Here is a 22,668-nt window from a genome sequence, read left to right as displayed (position 1 = left end):
CAAGCATAACGAAATTTTGTAAAGGTTCTCGGCTCAAATGCAAACATATAAATAGCAGCAAAATTTAAAAGAATTTAAAAGACACACAAAATACGAGACTTTGAGAGACAAGTTGGCACCTGTATTGGTGAGGGTTTTCAATGGTGTACTTAGAAATTTTGAAATGCCTACTTCATGGAGGGAAGCAATAGTATCCCTCATTCCCAAAGAAGGTAAAGATTGTCAAGAGTGTGATAATCTCAGACCTATAAGTGTTCTGAATGTAGACTACAGACTCTTTACATCTATCATAGCAAGAGGGCTTGAAAAATGCCTGCCTGATCTTATTACTTTAGACCAAACGAGTTTCACCAAGCAGAGACAAACGCAAGATAAAACAAGGAGATCATCGCATATAGGTTAAAAGGTTTTATTTATTATGTTATGACTCTGTGCCACTAATACATCTCCCACAACGCACCACAGTTGTTTCTTGCAAAGTGACTGCATCCCGCCACTAGAGTGGGGTGTTTCCCCACCTGTAATTCCCCAACACGCTCGGACGAGAAAACTCAACAAATCAAAAAAATGAAGGACGGCCATTTCATGAAAGATGGGAAAATAAATACATGTTTGTACTTCAAGGAGGTCAACCGGTATGCCTTCTATGTCACGAGACAATGTCAGTGATGAAGGAGTGCTCTTTCTGCAGGTATTTCTCAGTGAAAGCTAGCTTCATAGTAGCAAAGGAAATCGATCACGCTCCCAAGAGCTTCTCTGAGGGTGCGTTTATAAAACAGTCCATGCGGAGGTGTGTGAGAAAATGTGCCTGAACCAGGTACAGACGTTTAAAAATGTCAGTCTGTCAAGAAACACCATTTCAGATCGGGTGAAAGAGCTAGCAGGCAATCTTACATCACAGATTACTAATGAAATAGGCCGTTTTCTGGCTTATTCATTAGCCATCGACGAAAGCACAGACAACACAGATACAGCGCAGCTGCCCATTTTTGTGAGAGACGTAAAGGCCGATCTGTCTGTATTGGACAACAACAGGGAAGGACATTTTTGAGGCGGTGAAGAAGTCTGTAACTAGCTTTAAAGAAAGACTGGTGGGGCTGACTACAGATGGGAAGTAAATTACATTAATTTAATTTAATACATTAATTTTTTTCATATTATTTCATATTCTCATATTTCATATTTGATAGTATTTGTTAATTTGTTATTTGCAATCTGTTAAGTTTACTAAAAGTTTGTTCTGTTGCTCTGAAGGAGAAATGTGAATGCCTTAACTTTATCAATAGATCAATCCATAAATTCAATATTATATAATATTTGAAACTTACTTAAATATTATGAAAAATCAAATATCGGCTCTCTAATTTGCAACATACCGATATTACATATACTGAGTAGTTGTTACAGTCTTAACTTTACAACCGGCCCTTTGATGACAAATGTGGCTCTTGGTGAAAATGAGTTTGACACCCCTGGTCTAGATGCTCAAAAAGCCTTTGATGCGGTTAGCTGGAATTTCTTGAATAGAACCCTACACAGATTTTGATTTCATGAAGATTTCATAAATGTGATTCAAGTTTTATATTCCAAACCAACTGCCAGAATTAAAGTTAATGGTGACCTGACTGGCCCTATTACTATACAACGGGGCTGCAGACAGAGATGCGCCATGTCTCCTGTCCTGCTTGCTTTATTTATCGAGCCTCTGAGTCAGTGGATTCATCAAGATGAAAATATAAAAGGAATTTTAACTGCTGGGGGGTAAGAAAAATTGTCATTGTTCACGGACAATATTTTGGAGTTTTTGGAACAACGCAATCAATCTTTCCCTAAACTAATGTCTCTTTTGGAGGAATATGGCTATATATCTGGCTATGAGCTTAATGTCTCCAAAACACAAGTTCTATGTCTCAATTATGAACCCACTAAGGAAATCAGAATAAAATATACATTTAAATTAAATATTAGGGTGTACATCTAACAAAAAAATTTACAAGTTTATTTGACATCAATTATGGCCACCTAAATTTTAAATTAAAAGCAGATATAAAAAGATGGCATCTTATTCCATTTTTGAACTTAAGTTTGTTTGGACAAGTCCCTTTATTACTCTATCCTTGAAAATTTGGAGAGAGATTCAAAAGCTATGTCACATACAGGAATACTGAGGTGGTGTGCTTTTGATAGCAATTTCTCCCTAATTAAAATAATAAAAGGTTCAGTAGATGGGCTGAGCAAGGTATTACAGCATATTTTACTATATTGTTACACAAAGGGGTGCTGAAGACTTCTGTCACTGTGAAAGAAGAATTTAACTTAACAACTAGATTTCTACAGTTTTCTGCAAATTCAGCATTATGTCAGGACTATAATTAAAGATATCAATTTGGCAAATTTAGAAGAGGGGATAATGAAAATCTCTGTGACAGCTTATAAATCTGGGGACAACACTAAAATTATCTTCTGGATATATAATTACCTCATGAACAGAAAAGCAGAAGGGACAATATATATGAAAGAGAGATGGGATAGGGAGAGTGGCAATACCCTTTCCAATGAGGAGTGGCTCATGATATGTTAAACACAGACCAAAATTACAAGTTCTTTATCCTGGAGCTAAAAAAGCCATAACTCAAAGGTGGCTGAAGCCCCAAGCACACTCGAGTGAAGATTGGGTAGATTTAATCTACCAAATATATAAAATGAAAAAACTAACATATTCCCTAAGATTGCAACATGACAAATTTGCTAATACCAACCAACCAACCAACTTTCAGTCACATCATTCCATTCAAAATGCCAAAGATCACAGAATTTGACAGACATAAAATCATAATTTGGCATCCGCATGGTCACTCTCAAAGTGAAATCAGCAAACAACCTAGATCCTTAAGATGTGGTATTCAAGCAGTTCGAAAGAAATCTGAAGAATCAGCAGAGGTCAAGGACATAAAAGGACTGTAAGGCCAAGAAAACCTGCAAAATCTGATGAAGTCTCTTAGAGTTTCTTCTTTGAGAGACCAGAAGTAGTCCAGGAAGGACCTGGCTCAGCATTTGGCAGTCTCATCCCAATGCCAAGTTGACCCTTCTACAGTCCAGAGAAGCTTAATCAGGAATGGTCTTTGTGAGGTTGTTGCAAATTGCTTTCCTGCCTGTACAACATCCATTGCACGTCTGCCCGTCCTGGGTGAGGGATCCCTCCTCTGTTGCTCACCCTGAGGTTTCTTCCATTTTTTCCTGTTAAAGGTTTTTCTGGGAGTTTTTCCTTAGTCGATGTGAGGGTCGAAGGGCAGAGGATGTTGCTGATGTTATGTTAAGCCCTTTGAGACAAACTGCTTGTAAAAATGGGCTATACAAATAAAGTTGACTTGACTTGACTTGACTTGACTTGAGGGTAGCGGCCAAGAAACCACTTTTTTGGAAGGGTAACAGAGTGAAAAGGTTAAGATATGCTGAAGCTCACAAAGACTGGAATGAAGATCAATGGAAATGAGTATTATGAAGTGACAACTCCAAGTTTGAAAATTGTGAGTTCAATTGCCTAAAAAACTTAAATCAGAAGGAAAAGTGCTGAAAGAAAACTGGTATACCAGAAGATTACTTTATACTGAGAAAAAAAAAAACTTTTACAAAATTTTACAACAGTGTCCCCAAAACAGTTCACGAAGTGCTCAGTGCAGGGACTGACATGAAATAATGCCTGTAGAAGCCATATTGTGCTGACAATTGTGTTTTTTAAATTTTGTGTACATATTTCCAGTATTTTCATTTTGTGTCTTAATAAAGAGACCAAAAAATAAATACAGATGATTATTAAAACTTTCCTAAAACAACAAATCTAATGGTGGACATGGTATATATATATATTTATTATTTGGCACATTCTCAGAAAGATGCAGAACAATTAAATTAGTCCATGCCCATGAAATCCATGCATTACTTCCAGGCTGGATTACTGTAACTCCCTTTTATCAGGTTGCTCCAATAAGTCTGTAAAGATTCGCCAGCTAATCCAGAACGCTGCTGCACCATTACTCAAGAACCAGCATTAGAGGTCATATTTCTTCCATACTGGCTTTTCTATGCTGCCTGTAAAATCCAGATAACGTTGAAAATTCCTCTCCTCATATATAAAGCCCTGAACGGCCAGACACCTTCATATCTTAAAGAGTTGATAGTGTCCTATTATTCCACCAGAGCTTTATGTTCCCAAGATGCAGAGTTGTGGTTAATAGAGTTTAAACAGTAGATCAGGAACCAGAGCCTTTAGTTATCAAGCTCCTCTACTACGGAACCATTTTCCATTTTCAGTCCGGGAGGCGAACACCCTCTATGCATGTAAGAGTAGACTTAAAATTTTCCTTTTGATAAAGCTTATAGTTAGGGCTGGCCTAGGCTAGCCCCTAGGTATGCTGCTAGATGCACGGACTGCCAGGGAACCTCCCATGATGCACTGAGCTCTCTGTTCCCCTCCTTCTCCTTCTGCACACATTTATGTCCCTTTAATGCATACAAACTGGACTGGTGCAAGAACGTGGACACTGTTTACAGAAAGGGCCAGAGCCACTTCTATTTTCTGAGGTCCTTCAACATCTGCAGGACAATGCTGAGGATGTTGTATGTATGTTGTAGAGTCTGTGGTGTCCAGTGTCATCACATACACTGATGTTGTCCAAAATTAGTACTATACTGGACATTCCCTCTCACTCTCTCACACAATGTGCTGATCAGCTACAGGAGCTTGTTCAGACAGAGAATGTTACTCCCACGATGCACCACAGAGTGACACAGGAAATCAACTAACTAATCAAAACAACTACAGGAGGAAATTGGAAGCTAAACAGCGGAACAGTGTGAGGGATGTGTGGACGGGTATGAAGCACATCACGGGGATGACGGGGAAAAACAGCCAGACATCAGGGAGCCTGGACAGAGCAAACCAGTTTAACCAGTTTTTTTTAACAGGTTTAGCTCACCTCCTGCCACCCCGTCGACACCCCCAGCCTCCCACACACCCACACTGTCCCAAATGGTTCGACCCAACCCCCAGCATTCTCCTGTACAGCACCCCTCCCCTCTATCTGCCCCTCCTCTCTCTCTCTCTCCCCCACCTCCTCTTCCTCCACGGAAGACATCATCATCAGCCCAACAGTGACTACAGGCCAGGTTAGGAGGCAGCTGGAAAAACTACATCAGCGGAAGGCTGCAGGTCCTGATGGCATCACACCTAGGATCCTGAAGACCTGTGCCAGCCAGCTGTCTCCTGTACTGGGACATCTGTACAACCTGAGCCTGAGTCAAGAGAAAGTCCCGACACTCTGTCTGGTTCTGTCTAAACTGAACACTGTATATTATTACTGAAGACATCCAAACTATGAAAAAACATGTATGGAACTGTGCAGTAAACAAAGAAGTGTTCAACAACCCAGAAATTGCACACTCATGGTTTTCAATTCACTGGTGTGCCTTATCAAGAATTAATTTGTGCCATTTCTTTCATTCTTAGACCAACAGTTGTCTTGTGCAGATTAAACATGGGTTCAGAGTAAATAGCCATATTAGTGCTACTACAAATGCTGTACAAATCCATATTATGGAGGAAACACTCAATTCGGTGAAGAGAAAAGACAGTTCATCATTACTTTAAGAAACAAAGGTCAGTCAACCTGAAAAATCTCAAGAATCTTGAATGTAACCTGAGGTTCAGCCGCCAAAGCCATCAAATGCTATGAAAGCGCTGCACCAGATGCATAGACGGATTAAGGGTTGTGTGGGCCCCTGGGCAAAGCGTTCGCGGAGATATAAGCATAATCAGTATGGGTTCTCATAGCCAGAAGTCAGGGCCCCCCTGGTAGTCAGAAGTCAGAGGACTGCCACCCCTCACCCATTTTCAGTTGAGTTCTTATAGCAGTGCTGGGGGCCCTGGTAGCCCGAGGGCCCTCTGGGAGCATCCCCCCCGACTACACACACACACAAGGGCTCTTGGTAGCCAAATGTCAGAGGGCTACCTATTAACATACAATGTTGAAAACAAACAAACAAAAAACCACTGAATACAAAGGTGTCCAAACCTGTGAATGGTAGTGTATTACCTTATATGATACTATATACATATGGTACGTGTGTAAATCTGCCTGGTGCAGGCCACCCTCACATACTGAGTTACCGTGCAAGAGGGAGACTTGTGAGGATGGCCACAAAGACACCTACAGTATGTCTACACTGAAGGTGTTCAGAGCTTCAGCAGATGAGCTGACTCTGCATACAACTCTTGCCCAGGTTCTTCACCAGTCAAAGCTTTACGGAAGAAAGCCACGGCTGACAAAAAATGACTCAATCTCAAACTAGATTTGACCCAAACGCATATGGGAGACTCCAAGATCAATTAGAAGAAGGTTCTTTGGTCTGATGTAGAGATGCACCAATTGCAATTTTGTTGGCTGGTTCTGATTTCAGATTTTCTAAGTGTGCCGATACTGATATTTTTTGCAGATTCCAGTTTTCTTTCTAAGACCTATAATCAACTTTTCTTCAATGCAAAATCTTTACTTTCATAAAAAAATAAATTATTAAACAATTTCCTCTCAAGTGCTCTGCACTTGGAAAGAGTAACAATTAACTGAAAATCTTACTTTACCAAAAGCAGGCGCAGCAAATTTACATAAAACAAATGTCAGTTACTGATATCATTTCATAGTATGCTTACAAATTTACCAGGGCTGAGGTAATTTCTCAGCTTTCCAAAGCCATTCTTCTCAACTATGGAGAACAGCTGATCATGCAAGGACATGAAATCCATAATTTTCCGTGCTTTGGTCTTTTCACTGCTCATACGAAGGAAAGACTGGAGAGGCTGCTAGCTGTTGTCTGGCATTGAGCTCTGGCCAACATTAGTTTTAGCTGCTTTTCCTTAGCTAGCTTCTTCAAACTGGGCATATTCAGCTGGGTGATTTTTTTAAGTGTCTGATTAGATTTGTTGCTCAGAATGTTTTTGTGGTAGTCCCCCATGATTTACACTGGCCTTGCATGTATTTCAAATTATAAATTTTGTGTCTTCTTCACTTAAGGTGAGGTATATCCATGCATGTTAGCACCCAAGATATATTAGTGTTCAGCTATGACATTATTTCAATATACGATTACATTGCCTAGGATTCCATTTATAAATGCAATAAAAGGGGAAACATCCAAGGGGCTGAATACTTTCTATAGACACTGTATAGGCTATGCAAATTACAAGACCACTTCCTGAATTTCAATATCATCCCATCTGAATGATGTAACAGCGTGAACTCACCTTTTGCGCTTTAAATTCAAGATGCGGTTGTTCTGTACCAATGTGACGATGAAATGTATCAGCTGAAAAAAGAACAGTTTCTAAGATCAGAACAGAACAGGCAACTGGATTTGCAAATCATGTCAATAATGAAGATGAGGCCTTATCAAATCAGGCATTGTAGCGAAATCACCAATATTTCCATTCTTTCTGTGTGTACTTTTTGCCATTTTGCCTGTGGTAGTGCAGGCAGCATGGGTTTTGAGGGGAGAAAAATGGTCTCTGTGCCAATAAAGTCAACAGGCTCAAATTTTGGAGAACCACAACCTGACATCATGCTGCAGTGGACAATCACATAACCCAGTCAAACCTGGTTAATAGTATTGTTAATCAGGCCTCAAACATCATGCTGCCAGTAAACTGCACAAGGAGGGAAGGAAAATAATATTGTTGAGGACGGACAAAGTCTTTCCTGAAGAGATGTTGCTTCAAGCCAAAACCCGGAAACCAGGGGCTAACTGGGTGAAGTTTTGTTTGTTTGTTTTTCTTTACTTAATTTATATTTTATTTTCAAACATAACCATACAGAATCACATTCATCATGTTATCTGCTGTTTTCTCAAACTTTCTATACAAAGTAGTACTAATAAGGGCATGATAACAGTTGGAACACAACAAGAGGAACAGAAACTATAATAATAGAAAAAATAAAATAAAATAAAGTAAAATATCAAATAATACGGGAGAGAGTGAGCAGCCTTGTCTTGATCCAGGGAGAAGCAATCTGACAGAAACCTGTTCACCTTAACAGTAGATTGTGGATGTGAATATAATGTTTGTATCCATTTAATGAAGTTTGGACCAAACTGGAAAAGTTTTCGAGTTTGAATAGGTATTGCCAGGATACTCAATCGAATGCTTTCATGGCATCTAGGGATAGTAACATTGACTCATCTTCCTTAACTTTAGGGTGTGTCATTAAATCTAACAATCCTCTGATACAGTGTCCATAATATTGTCCCTGAAAGAACCCTATCTAAACTGCATGGATAATTTCTGTAATGATCTTATTGACACGGTTATTTTATTCTTGTCAGAATAGCTGTTAAAATCCGCAAAACTGTATTTAATAACAAGACTGGCCTGTATGACTGACATTTGGTGGGATCTATTTCTATTTCTATTTTATAATATTTAATTTTACTCATTCTATTTTACTTACCTATTTTTTGGTAGCAGGAACAAAAAGAATTTCACTGCACATTGTACCTTGTATGATTGTGCGTGCGACAAATAAACCTATCTTGTATCTCTTGTATCTTGTACCTTGATCTTTACCCTCCGTATGTATTACCACTGTGGTAGCCTCTCTCCAAAAGGGGGCCATGGTTCCCAAATGCAACGCATGATGGTAAGCGTGTAGCAATAAGGGTGTTATCATTTCTGTAAAAGCTTTATAAAATTTGTTAATATACCCGTTTGGGCTAGGGCTTTCATTATTTTTCAGTGTGGAAATTATCTGACATATTTTGTGATTGGCTCATCCAATTCTCTTGCCTTAGGTTCAGGTAGTTCCTTTAATTTGATGTCTTTTTTGTGCCATTGTGCCAATTCCTCATCATTTATGCAAGCATCTGTATTTTTGTATAGGGATTTGTAAAATTTGAAAGACTGATATGTCCCCTGGTTTTGTGAGTGTTGGTTTTTAAATTTCTGTACTATGTTAGATGAATGCTGTTTTTTAAGTCTTAATGCTAGTGACCAGCTTACCCTATGACCAATAGTTGCAGTATTTTTGGGTTGTAAACCTCTAGGTTGCCCTCTACTTTTTCAGTAAATAAGCTATTTAGATCCCTGTGTGGCTGTTTATGAGTATTTAATTCATTCATTCATTAAAAGCACATTTTATTCCACTCATACAGTTCTTTCTGAAAAAACAGTTATTACCTGCTTCTAAATGCTGAGTCCAACAAGATAACCAATAAATTTCACATTTTTGTATTTTAAAAAAGTAGTTCATAAGGTTGAGCAACTGACAGAAGAACTGGGGGCAGGGTTGGAGCTTCTGGGCCTGGGATTTCAAAACTAATCTGGATTAGAATGATCTGGATAATGAAAATATCCCTTTTGTTGGGTCATGGATGAAATTGATCTCTCTAACATCTACATATTTCAAAACATGAGCAGAGGAGACCCAGATATGACGAGATAAGGATTTCCAAATTTTGAGTCCCACTCTCTGGATCCGAACAGAAAAACAAAACATGTCTGATGGTTTAACAAAAGGAGCAAGTGGTGGCACAGCTTTTGTGTCCAAATGAAAGCATATTTTTGCTTGATGAGTAGCATTTGTAAGACAATATGTACAGTAAATAGTACAGTAACAGTAAAGTACTCACCTTTTTGATAAGTTGTTGTTGGTGAGCATGTTTCTGTCTCAGATCTGAGATCTCCCTCCACAGAGCTTCATTCTCCCTAAACAATAAAACAAGTGACATTTATTTGTTATCCCTTTATTACTCACTGTGGACTCCTTTTTCACTGCAATTTACACCAATCAACCACAACATTAAAACCACTGATAAGTGAAGTAAATAACATTTGTGTGTGTGCATGTACATATGAGTTGACCCTTCTACAGTCCAAAGTATCATGATCAGGAATTGTTATTGTGGAAGGGTAGCAGCCAATAAACCATTTGTTAGGAAGGGGAAGAGAGTGTAAAGGCTAAAGCTCACAAATATTATAATAATAAGGGATAATAATAATATGGGAGAGAAAAAGTTGGAGAGATATGGACGAATGAGCGCTTGCTGCCTTCAGTGAAACAAGGTGGAGGGTCTCCCATTTCTAGTGATATTGTCCGAACTGATGGGATCATAAATGCTGAAAAGTACAGACAGATTTTTATTCATCATGCCCTTCCTTCAAAAAAGCGTCCGTCTGGTAATGTTTTTTTTTTTTTTTCTTATTTCAGCAAGAGCAGCAGCAACAATCCAATGCAGTGAAATCACATTTGGAGAGAAACACAGCTGATAAAACACTGACAGTCATGGAGTGGCCGCCACGGTGTCCAGACCTGAATATTATAGAAGTGGTATGGGATCACCTGGACAGAGTGCTGAAAGAAGCCTGGTATAATATACCAGAAGATCCCTTTGGAGTTCCCCAAAGAGTTCAAGATGTGCTCTGTGCCAAGGAAGGTCAAACTAAATATTGACTTTTGCCTAAAGAAGCCACTTTGTTCTGAAAATAAAACATATAATGACAAAGCTTGAAACCTGGCAACCCTTTGGGCGATTACCATGGCCAAGTGACAAAGTATCTTCTGAAAGTCTACTAGAAGATGTAACTGCAGCACTACAGAGTACCCATACCAAGACGATAACCAAAACCAATGAGTTGATGTGCATCACAGCAACAGTAATCCTCGAGATTCTTGGCTACAAGGTTAGCATGGTAACAAGGAGCAAGGAACACTATCCCCCATTAGAGAGCAGGGTGAAGGCCAAGTTCATGGCAAAACGGAGAGAAGTCACATGGCTCTCAGAACCACAGAGAGGCGTGTTGAAGACACTTGAGACTGCCAAACAAAGATTCACAGCTATGGCTTCCTTCCTGAAAAGATACACACAAGAAGCAGAAGTCAGGAGCATAAACAGGATGTTCTCTACCTAACCATCCAAATGTACTCCCAGTGGCATGGCATTAACATGAGAATAGATCCACTCTGAGCTGAGACTGAACAGTACTGGAAAAACATAAGGAGACATCAACACTCAGTGGCCAGTGGATCTAAGAGCAGACCACAGAAATCTCTCAGAACAAGACCCAGTAACCATCACAATGGCAGACATCCATCAAAGAGTGTCAGGCATGAAGAGCTGAACAAAGCCAGGCCCCGATATGATCCACTCCTACTGGCTAAAGAAATTAACCTAGCACCTTGCAGCACAAATGATCCAGCTGCTGATTGATGGGACTCAGCCAGAGTGCCTAGGTCAAGGGAGGACAGTCCTCATCACGCAGGAAGAACCTCAGAGGGGAGCAATTCCATCCAACTACCAGACAATAACCTCCCTCTGCACAACACACAAGCTCCTGTCAGGCTTCACCAGAAGGGGGCCAGAAGGAATTGGTGGCGCTACCACAGAAGCCAAGCACAAGCTACTAGCCAATAGGGCAGTCATTGAGGACTGCAAGACAAGGAAGATTTTTCCATCCTGGGAGTGGAACTGCAGTCTCTGGCAGAGGTGTCTGGGCAGAGGTGTCTGGGCAGAGGATGCTGAGGAAACTGCTCAACATCCTCAACAACAAGTCACACCCCCTGCATGCCACACTGAAATCCACAGAACGCCACAGGAAGTTCTTCCTCCCTGAGGCTATCTCAACTCATCCCCTTTCTCTACATAGGACAAAAACAATTTATCCTGCACTACAATTAACACTTTAAGATTGTATCCGCACCTTATCCGTTGCCATTCTGCACCTTATCTGCCGTTGTCTATCTATACCTCATGTATATATACGCTGTTATTTTTTTTAATATATATTATTTTCTTATTTTTATATTTTGTGTGAAAAATTACTTGCCAGTTTTGCATGCTTCTTTGTATTGCAACCCTGGCACAACAATTTCCTGCGGGATCAATAAAGTTCTTATCTTATATCATCTTATCAATCTGTGCACCGCCTGGATCGGACAAGGATAAAGAACTTGATGGGGCCGTGGAAGACAACTCTAGAGGTCAAATCAAAGACAAAACACAGCTGAATGGCCCCTCCATGACGGTTTGTCCTCCTCCCCTTCATCATCAGATTTCTGCTGCTGTAGGTATTCGCTTAGCAGTCCACACCAAATTCAAACATGTCTTTATGGACCTTGCTTTATGTACTGAGGCACAGTCATGCTGGAATAGAAAAGGGCATTCCCCAAACTGTTGCCACAAAGTTGGAAGCATAACATTGAACAAAATGCCTTGGTATACCGAAGCATTAAGATTTCCCTTCACTGGAAGTAAGGGGCCTAGCCCAACCCCTGATAAAGGAGGAGGTGACTGACCGTTGATCCACTTCAGAACTGAAATCTGTTACCACTCTTCATGCTGATCTGGGTGAGGGGGTTCTGGCTTCCTAAGTAATGACAATAGAGCTCCTTGAATCCTTGAAATCCTTGAAAAGGTCCTGCATTGAATCTCTTCAATGCAGGACCTTTCAAGGATTCACACATGTAGAAACATGAGATGGAACGAAATTAGTTTCCCGGTCCCGGTATAAGCCCAATAACCTACAAAATATGTAAATATAAATATAAAACAACACTATATAAATATAAAAACAACCAGAATAAAAAAAATATAAACAGTGACAGAGATAACAACAATATTTACAGCAGTATTGCCATATTGTGCGAATAAGAGAGTAGAGCAATGCTTTGTTTATAGAATAATTTTACAGTGTGAAATGAATACTTTTTTTAACTGCCAAACATCCCCCTTTAAAGCGGTGGGGTTGTGGGTAGACATACATGTATGTGCATAGTCTAGTTTGGCTTGTTGCTGGAAATGAGTCCCACCTGGTGTGTGAGAAAGACACAAAAAAGTGCATGTCATTAACAGACAGTTAAGTTACTGTAGGCGGCTGTAGCCAGCTAGACAAGCACAATAGTAACTGAAAGGCCACATATTGCATTCAAAACCACAGAAAAGAAATAAGTTTGGGTGCATGTAGTAGCTATTTACCATCTCAAGGACTGTACACTTAATCAATGCACTTCTTATTTCAACACTGATGAACATATTTCTGTCATAATTAATTTGTGCTCCAGTAATAAAGCAACAGATGTGAACGGCCACTATACACTGCACATTAGTCTCACTAACCAGAAGCAGTGAACAATGTGATCTTCAGCACTGCCAGAGAGGTTTGGCGAAAAGGACCAACGGACAACCAGTGGTGCAGGTTGCCCAAATTGACAGGAGGTGAAAATAAGCCAGCTACAGCCTGAGCTGAGATTGCTTGGTCGAAAGTACAAGCAGGCAAGGGAGGAGGATAAGGCCGGTTTTGCTAAGCTCCATCATATCTAAAAGGAGAAATCTCACCACCCTCTGTTGAGCAGAGTGGCATAGAAGAAGAGGTAGGGAGAGAGCCAGGAAGAGGGCAACCTTCATTGTAAATCCCTTTGGATTTATCAGGAAGATGTTGGGGCATCAGGCAGATGCTGCAGCAGCAGAGGGCATTTACACAGTGCTAGCAGGCAGTAGACCAAAAGATCTCATGATCAGAGTTCTGGAAGGCTCAGCCACAGAGGATTAAATTCCTCATTCAGTTGTTCTATGATTCAACCTCTTCTGCTGTGGCCTGGAAGAAATTTCATCTTGCCCACTGTGCCAGAGCAGAGGGTTACTGGAGCACATCTTAAGCTGTTGCCCAAAAGCCCTGGGAGAAGGGTACTATCTGCAGCTTCATGGCCAGGTTCTGAGGGTGACACCAGAGGTCATCAGCACAAAGATCTTACTCAGCAGATAACATCAACCAGCAAGACACTATCACCTTTGTCAGGGCCAGCGACAAGACACAACACCGCAGCCAAGCAGCTGCTTGGGACTGGAAGCTCAAGGTCAAGGGAGACAGCTCAAACTCCCAGAAAATCTATCAGTGACCTTTCTTCGGCCAGATACAGTTTTGGTTTCAGAAAAAGCAAGGCAAGTCGTTCTGTTGGGGCGCCTGTCCCCTGGGACGAACGGATGGAAGAGACATTTGAAAGTAAAAGGGCCATGTATGAGGAGATGGCTGATTAGTGCTGAAGTCTGATTACCTCCGGCTGGGTGCCTGGGCAAGGATGTCTGATGTTAAAAGATCTAAAACAGCCAATTACCCCAGGATTCCTTATAATCACCTCTTGAGTGTTGCTAGTCTGGCATCAATGTTCTCCTGTTTGCTGTGAACACTCTGAACATTTGCCAAGATCTTGGTCAGGTCTTCCTGTCGAATCTTACTGTCCTCTGGCCGAGTGTTAGAAACCTGAAAGACAGAAAAGACAACCGAATCTTATGTTCACAATATCTTACACTAAGAATAGGAACAGCAAAACTGTAATCTAAAAAATATTGACCAGTTCACAAGACATTAGCCAGCAAATAAGAAAAGGAATAGATAGTGGAGTCAAAAGTTTTTTATGCATAGTGCCTATTAGGAACTACCTTTGTCCAAGTTGACTTAAAATAAATATCTCAATATGAATTTATTTCATCACATCAGAATTCAGAATCAGAATTCCTTTATTTATTCCAGAGGGAAAGTCTTTTTATTTTGACCAAGAAAATGAAAAATATAAAATAAGATAAAAACTTAACTACAGTACAAAATGTAAAATATCAGATATTGATTTATATGTGTCTGTATATTCATACATTTCCGGGGAAAAAGTATATGTGTCCGTTACAGTGCAGAGTTTAATAGTTTGATGGCGACAGGCAGGAATGCTTTCCTGTGACGCTCGGCGGTGCACCATGGGAGTAAGAGTCTCTTACTGAACGAGCTCCTGTAGCTGATCAGCACATTGTGGAGAGGGTGACAGGGAATGTCCAGTATAGTACTTATTTTTGACAACATCCTCCTCTCAGACACCATGGTCAGAGAGTCCAGTTCCTCTCCTACAACATGGCTGGCTGTCTTAATGATTCTGCTGAGTCTATTAGTGTCCCTCACCCTCAAGCAACTGCCCCAGCAGGCAACAGCATATGGCACTGTAAACAAACTCATACTACATCCGGAGTATCGTCCTGCAGATGTTGAAAGATCTGTCGCCTCAGAAAATAAAGGCGGCACTGTCCCCTTCTATATGCAGTTTCCACGTTCTTGCACCAATCCAGTTTGTGGTCCAAGTACACCCCTAAGTACTTGTACTCTTCCACCACCTCCACAGTGGCCCCACTACATCAGTGGGGAAGGGGTCACTGGAGCGTTAGTCCTCCTCAGGTTCACTACCAGTTCCTTGGTCACATTGAGCTGTAGGTGGTTTCTCCCACTCCAAGTGACAAAGTTGTCCACTACAGTCCTGTACTCTCTCTCATTCCCTCCAGTAATACACCCAACCACTGCTGAGTCATCAGAAAATGTCTGAAGATGGCGAGTCTCTGTGCAATGCTTGAAGTCTGCGGTGTTAGTGAAGAGGAAGGGAGAGTGGACAGACCCATATGAAGCCCCGGTGTTGGGGATCACTCTGTCTGACATGCAGCACTTTAGGCGTACGTAATGTGGTCTGCCAGTCAGATAGTCTGCAATTCAGGACACCAGTGGGGCATCCACATCCTGATGGTGTCAAGCGCACTTGAGAAGTCAAAGAACATGATTCTCACGATACTTGCCGGCTTGTCCAGGTGGGTGTAGACGCTGTTACATAAGGTACATAATGGCATCATCCACTCCAAGGTGGGGCTGGTAGGTAAACTGAATGGAATTCTGAAGTGGTTGGACCATGGGCTGGAGCTGTAAGTCTTTCCAGGGTCTTCATGATGTGACGTCAGAGCCACAGGCCTGTATTCCTTCGAGTCGCTGTTACATGGTATCTTTGAGACACGAACGAGGCATGATGTCCTCCACAACACAAGGACTCTTTGAAGACTCAGACTCAGGTTGAAGACAATGAGGAAGTACTCCACTTAGCTGGGGTTCACACCATCTAGGGCTGCAGCTTTGCCTGCGTGGAGTCTCTGCAGCTGTCTTCTCACCTGCTCAGCCGTGAAGGTCATCATTGAAGTGACTGGGGTGCACCAGGGCATCTGGGGACAAGGTGTGAGTGAGGCCATCCAGATGGAATGTGGGGGAGGGAGAGAGAGTGGAGTGGGTACCTGCTGCCATACTGCTGAGGAGTCGTTTGAAGCATCAGCTGGGGTCACTGCGTCGACTCTGTTAAAGAACCGATTTAGCTCATTCACCCCTGTTCCACACTGCCATCAACTCCTCCTCCGCTGTTTGGCTTTTAACCCGTGATAGTCTTCATTCCACTCCACACCTTTCTCATGTTGTTTTGCTGAAGTTTCCACTCCAGCTTCCTCTGGTACTTCTCCTTAGCCTCCCTTATTCTTAGCCTTAGAATTCTCTGTATAGCTCTCCAACAGTTACCATGACAACATGTGAAAATTCCCTGGGCAAGTAATATGGATATAGTCCAATGGCACACAGTTTTACATCTGGGCTGCAGATTCGCTCCTTCACTGTGATGTGCACTGGATTACACCACCGGTTGTTAATGAGCATGGCAAGCCCTCCCGCTTTGTGCTTACCACTACCAGCGCAGTCCCTGTCCGCACAGACTATATGGAAGCACGTCACTGCCGCACTGTCATCAGGTATGGTGCCACCATGTCTCCGTAAAGCAAATCAAATTGCTCTCCTGGTATTCCCTCTGACTCTGGGACAGTCCTGTCAGTTTTTTTGTCCCCTGTGTCTTGATCCAGCATTCAGCAGGGATTACTCTCTGTGTTTTCCCTGGAGCAGTGGCGGGCTTCAGGTCCATCAGCTGATCTGCAGTGTAAAGAATGCGGGCAGCTCGGAGTTGCATCGCCACACTGAAAGCAGTAGTTCAGCGATAAACAAAAACAACGAAAAGACCCACAACTTTCCAGGTGTGTGGTGGGTAGGAAAACATGTAGTCCAAAAGTAATAGAGTTAGTTCACAACATTCGAGTGGATGTTACTTTGACACATACCATCTACCTAAGCACTGCGTACCTCTTCATGGCTCTGATATGCTGAGGTACAGGTACCTCTCCTTCTGCACACATTTATGTCTCATTAATGCATATCACTAACTCAACTTCTTCCCTGGAGTCCTTGTGCTTTCCCGTCTCGTAAGTTCCCATGGATCGTGGTTGGACCTCCTGCTGCAGTCTTGCTTGAAACATACTGCGATTACTAATGTTTAGTCATCAGAATCAGAATCAGAGTTCCTTTATTTATCCCTGAGGGGAAATTCTTTAATATAATTCTTTCTTTACTCATAATCCATTTTAATTCTCTTACTACTCTACTGCAGCTGCTACCATTATTATTGTTACTAATATTGCTATCATAATCACCATAGGGGCAGTCGTGGATCAGCGGTTAGGGTGTCGGACCCGTAACCGGTGGATCGCTGGTCCCGGTGTCCATGGCTGAGGTACCCTTGAGCAAGGTACCTAACCCCCACTGCTCCCCGGGCGCTGCACGCGGTCGCCCACTGCCCCGGGTTTGCTGTGTGTGTGTGCACGTCACTTGGGTGGGTTAAATGCAGAGAACAAATTTCGTTGGAGTGAGTTCCCTCCAATGACAAAATATGTCACTTTACTTTACTTTTTACTTTACATAGTACCTTCTGTATATGTCATTGTTATTATTATCTACAGTTCCAATACTTCTGGTATTATTACTGCAGCTATGCAACTCTGCTTGTGTGCTCCTTCTCTCACGCCCCACCCCCTCTCCCTCTCTGTCTCTCTGTCTCTCTCTAAACCCAACCGGTCAAGGCAGATGGTCACCTATCTTGAGCCAGGGTCTGCTCCAAGGTTATTCCTCGTCACTGTGCACTTGTTCAATTGGGAATGTTGGGTTCTCTATACTACAGTTTAATTGAATAGTTTGGTCTAGACATTCTCTAATTGGAAAGTGTCATGAGATAACTTTTGTTGTGAACTGGTGCTATATAAACTGAATTGAATTGTTATTGTGGATCCTGTGGGTTGTGTGGGTTATGAGGTGGGGTCTCCATGGATCAGACTAGTTCCAAAGCATCTTGTGGAAAGTTTGGTAGTCTGGTTGTCATCTTGAGCACTTTCTTATGTTCCTCAAGTCATGCCAATTTTTTTGTAGTATAGCAGGGTAAACTGTCCTGGTGGCAGCACTGCAACAATGTACTTGATCTACAGCAATGTTTAGGTGGGTGTTACATGTCAAAGCAACTGATCGTTGAAACACCCAACACCTGATTCATAAAATGACTGTATCAGACCGCTGGAAGAGTGTCCAAGTTTTATGTTTCACAGGGGCTCAGAATGGAAGAAAAAAGTGTACACAGTTTAACACAACAAATCTTGTTAGAGCTATGGAATTTTTAGTCACCTGTCTTTGCTAACTACATCTTAGCCTTTCTTCTTTTTAAAATACAAATATGTGGAAATATCAATTATCAGCAATGAGAAATGGGTAATTATTGATTGCCCATATCAGCTGGGGAAAAAAAATCAAGAAAAAGAATGCTTCAGTCAATCTTACTGCATTATTATGCAGACCACCATACCTTTCTAGCTATTCTGACCCACACTGCTCTGCACAGTGGAAGATACACACTGCATGAGTGGCTGAGAGAGCAGTTCATTGACATATTGAGTATGTCAAATAAATATTACATATTTTGTTACTTAACACATTACTTAACACACACTGCAACATATGTATGAACAAAAAGTTATAAGTTCAAGGCGCAATGTTATGATAATGTAACAGGGGGATGTTTTGAAAGGTTTTGAGTCACATATTCAAGGTTTGGCATTTTGGCTTTCTTTCTTTGGCTGCATTGACTTTGGCAGCATATCACTAATTCCAGCAACTGAAAAGGGAGCTAGATAATAAAGGAGATTACTCCACCTTCCTCTTGATGTTCTCCAGCAGGTCATCCTGTCCATGTTTGAAGTAGGGGTGCTGAAACTCCACTGGACCATCCCTCTCCTGTTTCACAATGGCTGCGTCAATGTGCATCACTTTACGGAATCCATCTGAACACATGCACACACACGGAGGTGCACACACACAGGTAAACTCATTAAAAAACCAGCAACAAACACTATCCCCCCCCCAAATTTATGTAATGTAACAAAGACTTAGAAATATGCAGCTCCCTTCAAGGCACACAATTCACAAGAGATGGTGATGAAGTTGCTTTGTATAATTTTTTGACATTTTTTTCCAAAAAAAGGATACAAAGCAAATCTCAGTATATTGTAATAACAAAGGACAGTCTCCAAAATGATCAACAATAACCTCTCTATCACAGTGTCAACAATAATTTCTGATTTTTTTTGCACTGCTTTACAGAGTATAATCTGTTCAATGCTCCATCTGGTTTTGACCTGCAGTGTTTTAGATTGGTTCAAGTATTCATAAATGTTTGGTACTAGCGCACTACTGATTATGACAAAGCAATACTTCAATATAACTGATGATACATACCAAGAGACCATATACTGTTGTTACTGATATTGACACGTTGTTGGTTACTTCAGTAAATCTGACTGAATTAAGGTATTTTTGCCAAAGAAGCAAATCACTCAACTTGGATCCAGTACTGACATGAAGTTAATGTTTCTCAAAGGACAACATCCCAACAAACTTCAAACCCAGTAACACCCTCAGACAAAGACAAGTCCATCCCAAAGACCAAACACCTACTCACAAACTTAGCATCTTCGTATGCGCTGTGAAGTGCAGTGAGGAGTGCTAAGACCTCTATATAAGGGAAACCAAGCAACCACTCCATAGACGCATGGCACAGCATAGGAGATAGCATCTTAAGGATAAGGAACATACCTTTGAGGACTCAAATGTTCACGTTCTGGACAAAGAAGACCAACGGATTGAGAGAGGCGTGAAAGAGGCCATCTATTTCCAACAGAACAACCATCTTTGAACAGAGGTGGTAGCTTCCCTCGCCAGACAGTTTAACCTCCATTCACACCATCCTTCATGTGACCGTAACGACTCACATGATGGAGTGGGACAACGACTAACCAATGAGTTATACCTTGATCAATGTGACCATAACAACTCACGTGATGGCAGGACGTGTCAGTGACCTTCAGGACCACCCCCAAGGTGAAAATCCCACTAGAGCTTAAACACCTGGGTCTCTCCATCAGTCTTAGAACTGAAGAAGCCTTTTGGATGAGAGGTGAAATGTTGTAAACAACCTAAAAGATATCCAGTTGCCTTTGCTTCTAGCACTCGGACTACCATGACACGGATGACTGACAACCTACATCAACACAATTTTGACATAGACATTGCATTTATTTTTCACTTGACCAATCAGGCAACTTGCCCAAACACAGAATTATTGACAATATTAACTGAAGTGCACAATACAGAACAATTTAGTAGTGTCTGGTGAAATACCTGATTGACTAATGGCATATTTTATGCTTAACATTTACATTCTTCAACATGTTACTTGCAAGAATCTATCACTATTTTGCATAAATCTCCATACAGTAATTTCACCAAAAAAACAACATTGTTCCCCTGGTGTAGTAGTCAGAAAACTATTTGTGCCAAAGTTCCTATCCATATTGTTAATAACTCAAAGTACAGAGTTGACATCTATTAGGACAATTTGTTGTCACATACACTTAGCTCAGAAAATGAGCTTAGAAATGGCTCATACCTGGAACTCATCAGGAGCAATAACTATTCGTATAAACAACCCAAAACTGACAGAAGAGCAATCAGGAGCAATTCTGCGTTCAGTATTGTGCCCAAAGACACCTTGACATGAAGCTGGAGCAGAGGATCAAACCAAAAGATGATCATAATTAGTCCAAGATCTAAGATCAAACCAGAGATTTGTCTCTCATCTGAGTGCATCTCCTGCTGCTGAATACAATGTAACTTTGGCCAGTGCCACAGTTACCACAGTATTTGTCATTGCATCTGTCCAGTTCTGTTTAACACAGAATAAACAGTGGATAGTCAATTAATTGTTGCAGTGCTTTTCTAATACAAATAACAAACATTTACTCATTTTGGCTTCCAAAATGACAACGTATGACATTGCTTTCTGTCCTATATATTAGTATACTGACTATCCTTTTGTTTTGGACTGCTGTTTGAATAAAATAAGCTATCTATCCACATCAGCTTGAGCTGTGAGAAATTAAAACAGCCATTCTTCTTTATCTTCTGATATTTTCTAAACAAAGCAAATAATCACTTCACTGAGAAATAATGAGCAGTTTAGCTGAGGGACTGTTGTGGTTTCTAAAAATAATCTTTAGTTGTAGTCCTATCTTGCTTTGACCCACCTTACTGGATTGGTAGAGAGGTGGGTCAGCTGCAAGTCCATCACCTGCAATTGTAGCTATGTGGTTGTCACCCTGGTATTTTAACCAGCTCTGACAGCATATTTTTATTGGGTTATGTATCACGACTTAACAGTCATCTAGTTCAAAACAACTGTAAAGCTCTGATTAATGGGACAAGGCGTGTGCTATGATAGGTACAAATGAAGGTGAGGTGATGAATGCTGTCTTACACATATTGAGCTGCCTGATGAAACTGGCCATGTTGTTGTGCTTGAAGAACTTCGGGAGGATCTCCTTGGCAAATCGCTGCTCGTCCAACACTAGGAAGCTGTTACCCTCCTGGAAACACAATCACGAAAGTCAAAACAGTTCCTCAGGAGGCTACCGGTTCTATTTTAGTGTGCAACCATCACCATGTCACGAAGTTGTGCTTACACATCATTCTAGTAATTGTGTGCAATAAACTAAATAAAAATGAATCGATGACGAACAAACATGGTCTGGCTTAGCTACCTAACAGGTACTGAATGATTGGAAATTACAAGCTAACAGTTGAAGCTTAGCTTTAGCTAATGTTTTCCGATCGATCTCTGTGCGGAAACGAACAGGTAGAATGAAATGCACACTGCTGAACCCAAACTGTTAACTGTTGCGTGATGTGGCGATACACGTTCACGCACTGACTTGCGGTTGCTTTCTAACTGCATGCCACACAGTTTTAGCTTTAATTTACCTGACTCCAGCAAATAAATTCATTGGTGTCTGCATCCTCGACCAGCGTCCACAACTTGGTGAGGAAAGCCGGGACGCTGGAGTTGTGTTTCATCTCGCAGATTCAATGACAAATATTCTTTGAAAATACGCAATATTTGATCTGTTTCGCAGTCTGTATACAAAGCAGCTACCGCTACTACTGCTGCTGCCGCCGCCTCTTCTTTTTCTTCTTCGCCTTCTCCTTCTTCTACTACTGCTACTACTACTACCAAAGAAACCCTAATATTTAGATAGATAGATAGATAGATAGATAGATAGATAGATAGAGGGGCTGTGCTGGGGCTGTGCTGCTGCTGCTACTTCTACTTCTACTTCTGCTTCTACTTCTTCTTTTTCCTCTTCCTCTTCCTCCTCTTCCTCTTCCTCTTCTTCTTCTTCTTCTTCAGCTTCCAATGGCGGTTCGAAAACCGATTTTAAAAAAAGCATATCGCCACCCACTACGTTGGAGTGTATAAAGTCACGGCATTGCAACTCCTGGGACCCGTTTCGGAAAGGAGGTTTAGTGAAAACTTTGAATAAGTAATGCCTGAAATTAGGAAACTATACAGAAGGTCAACTAAAGCC

General features: G+C 41.2%; 1 protein-coding gene across 1 annotated transcript in view; it reads right to left on the bottom strand.

Annotated features, from left to right (window-relative positions):
- Positions 1-22,420, bottom strand: part of hsf2 (heat shock transcription factor 2) — a 45,296-nt gene extending 22,876 nt beyond the window's left edge. The window contains exons 1-6 of the mRNA XM_046372686.1: positions 22,064-22,420; positions 21,561-21,669; positions 18,902-19,029; positions 14,175-14,299; positions 9,676-9,751; positions 7,298-7,359 (exon numbers count right to left, since the gene is read on the bottom strand). Of these exons, the coding sequence (XP_046228642.1) occupies positions 7,298-7,359; positions 9,676-9,751; positions 14,175-14,299; positions 18,902-19,029; positions 21,561-21,669; positions 22,064-22,156 (593 nt within the window). The 5' untranslated portion in view covers positions 22,157-22,420. The remainder of the gene's footprint in view (positions 1-7,297; positions 7,360-9,675; positions 9,752-14,174; positions 14,300-18,901; positions 19,030-21,560; positions 21,670-22,063) is intronic.
- Between the last annotated feature and the right edge of the window lie 248 nt (positions 22,421-22,668).

The sequence above is a fragment of the Scatophagus argus genome, chromosome 19 (assembly GCF_020382885.2).
Source record: "Scatophagus argus isolate fScaArg1 chromosome 19, fScaArg1.pri, whole genome shotgun sequence".
Classification (NCBI taxonomy): domain Eukaryota; kingdom Metazoa; phylum Chordata; class Actinopteri; family Scatophagidae; genus Scatophagus; species Scatophagus argus.
Note: the sequence above shows the minus strand (reverse complement) of the source record. Positions and strands in the feature narration are given on the sequence as shown.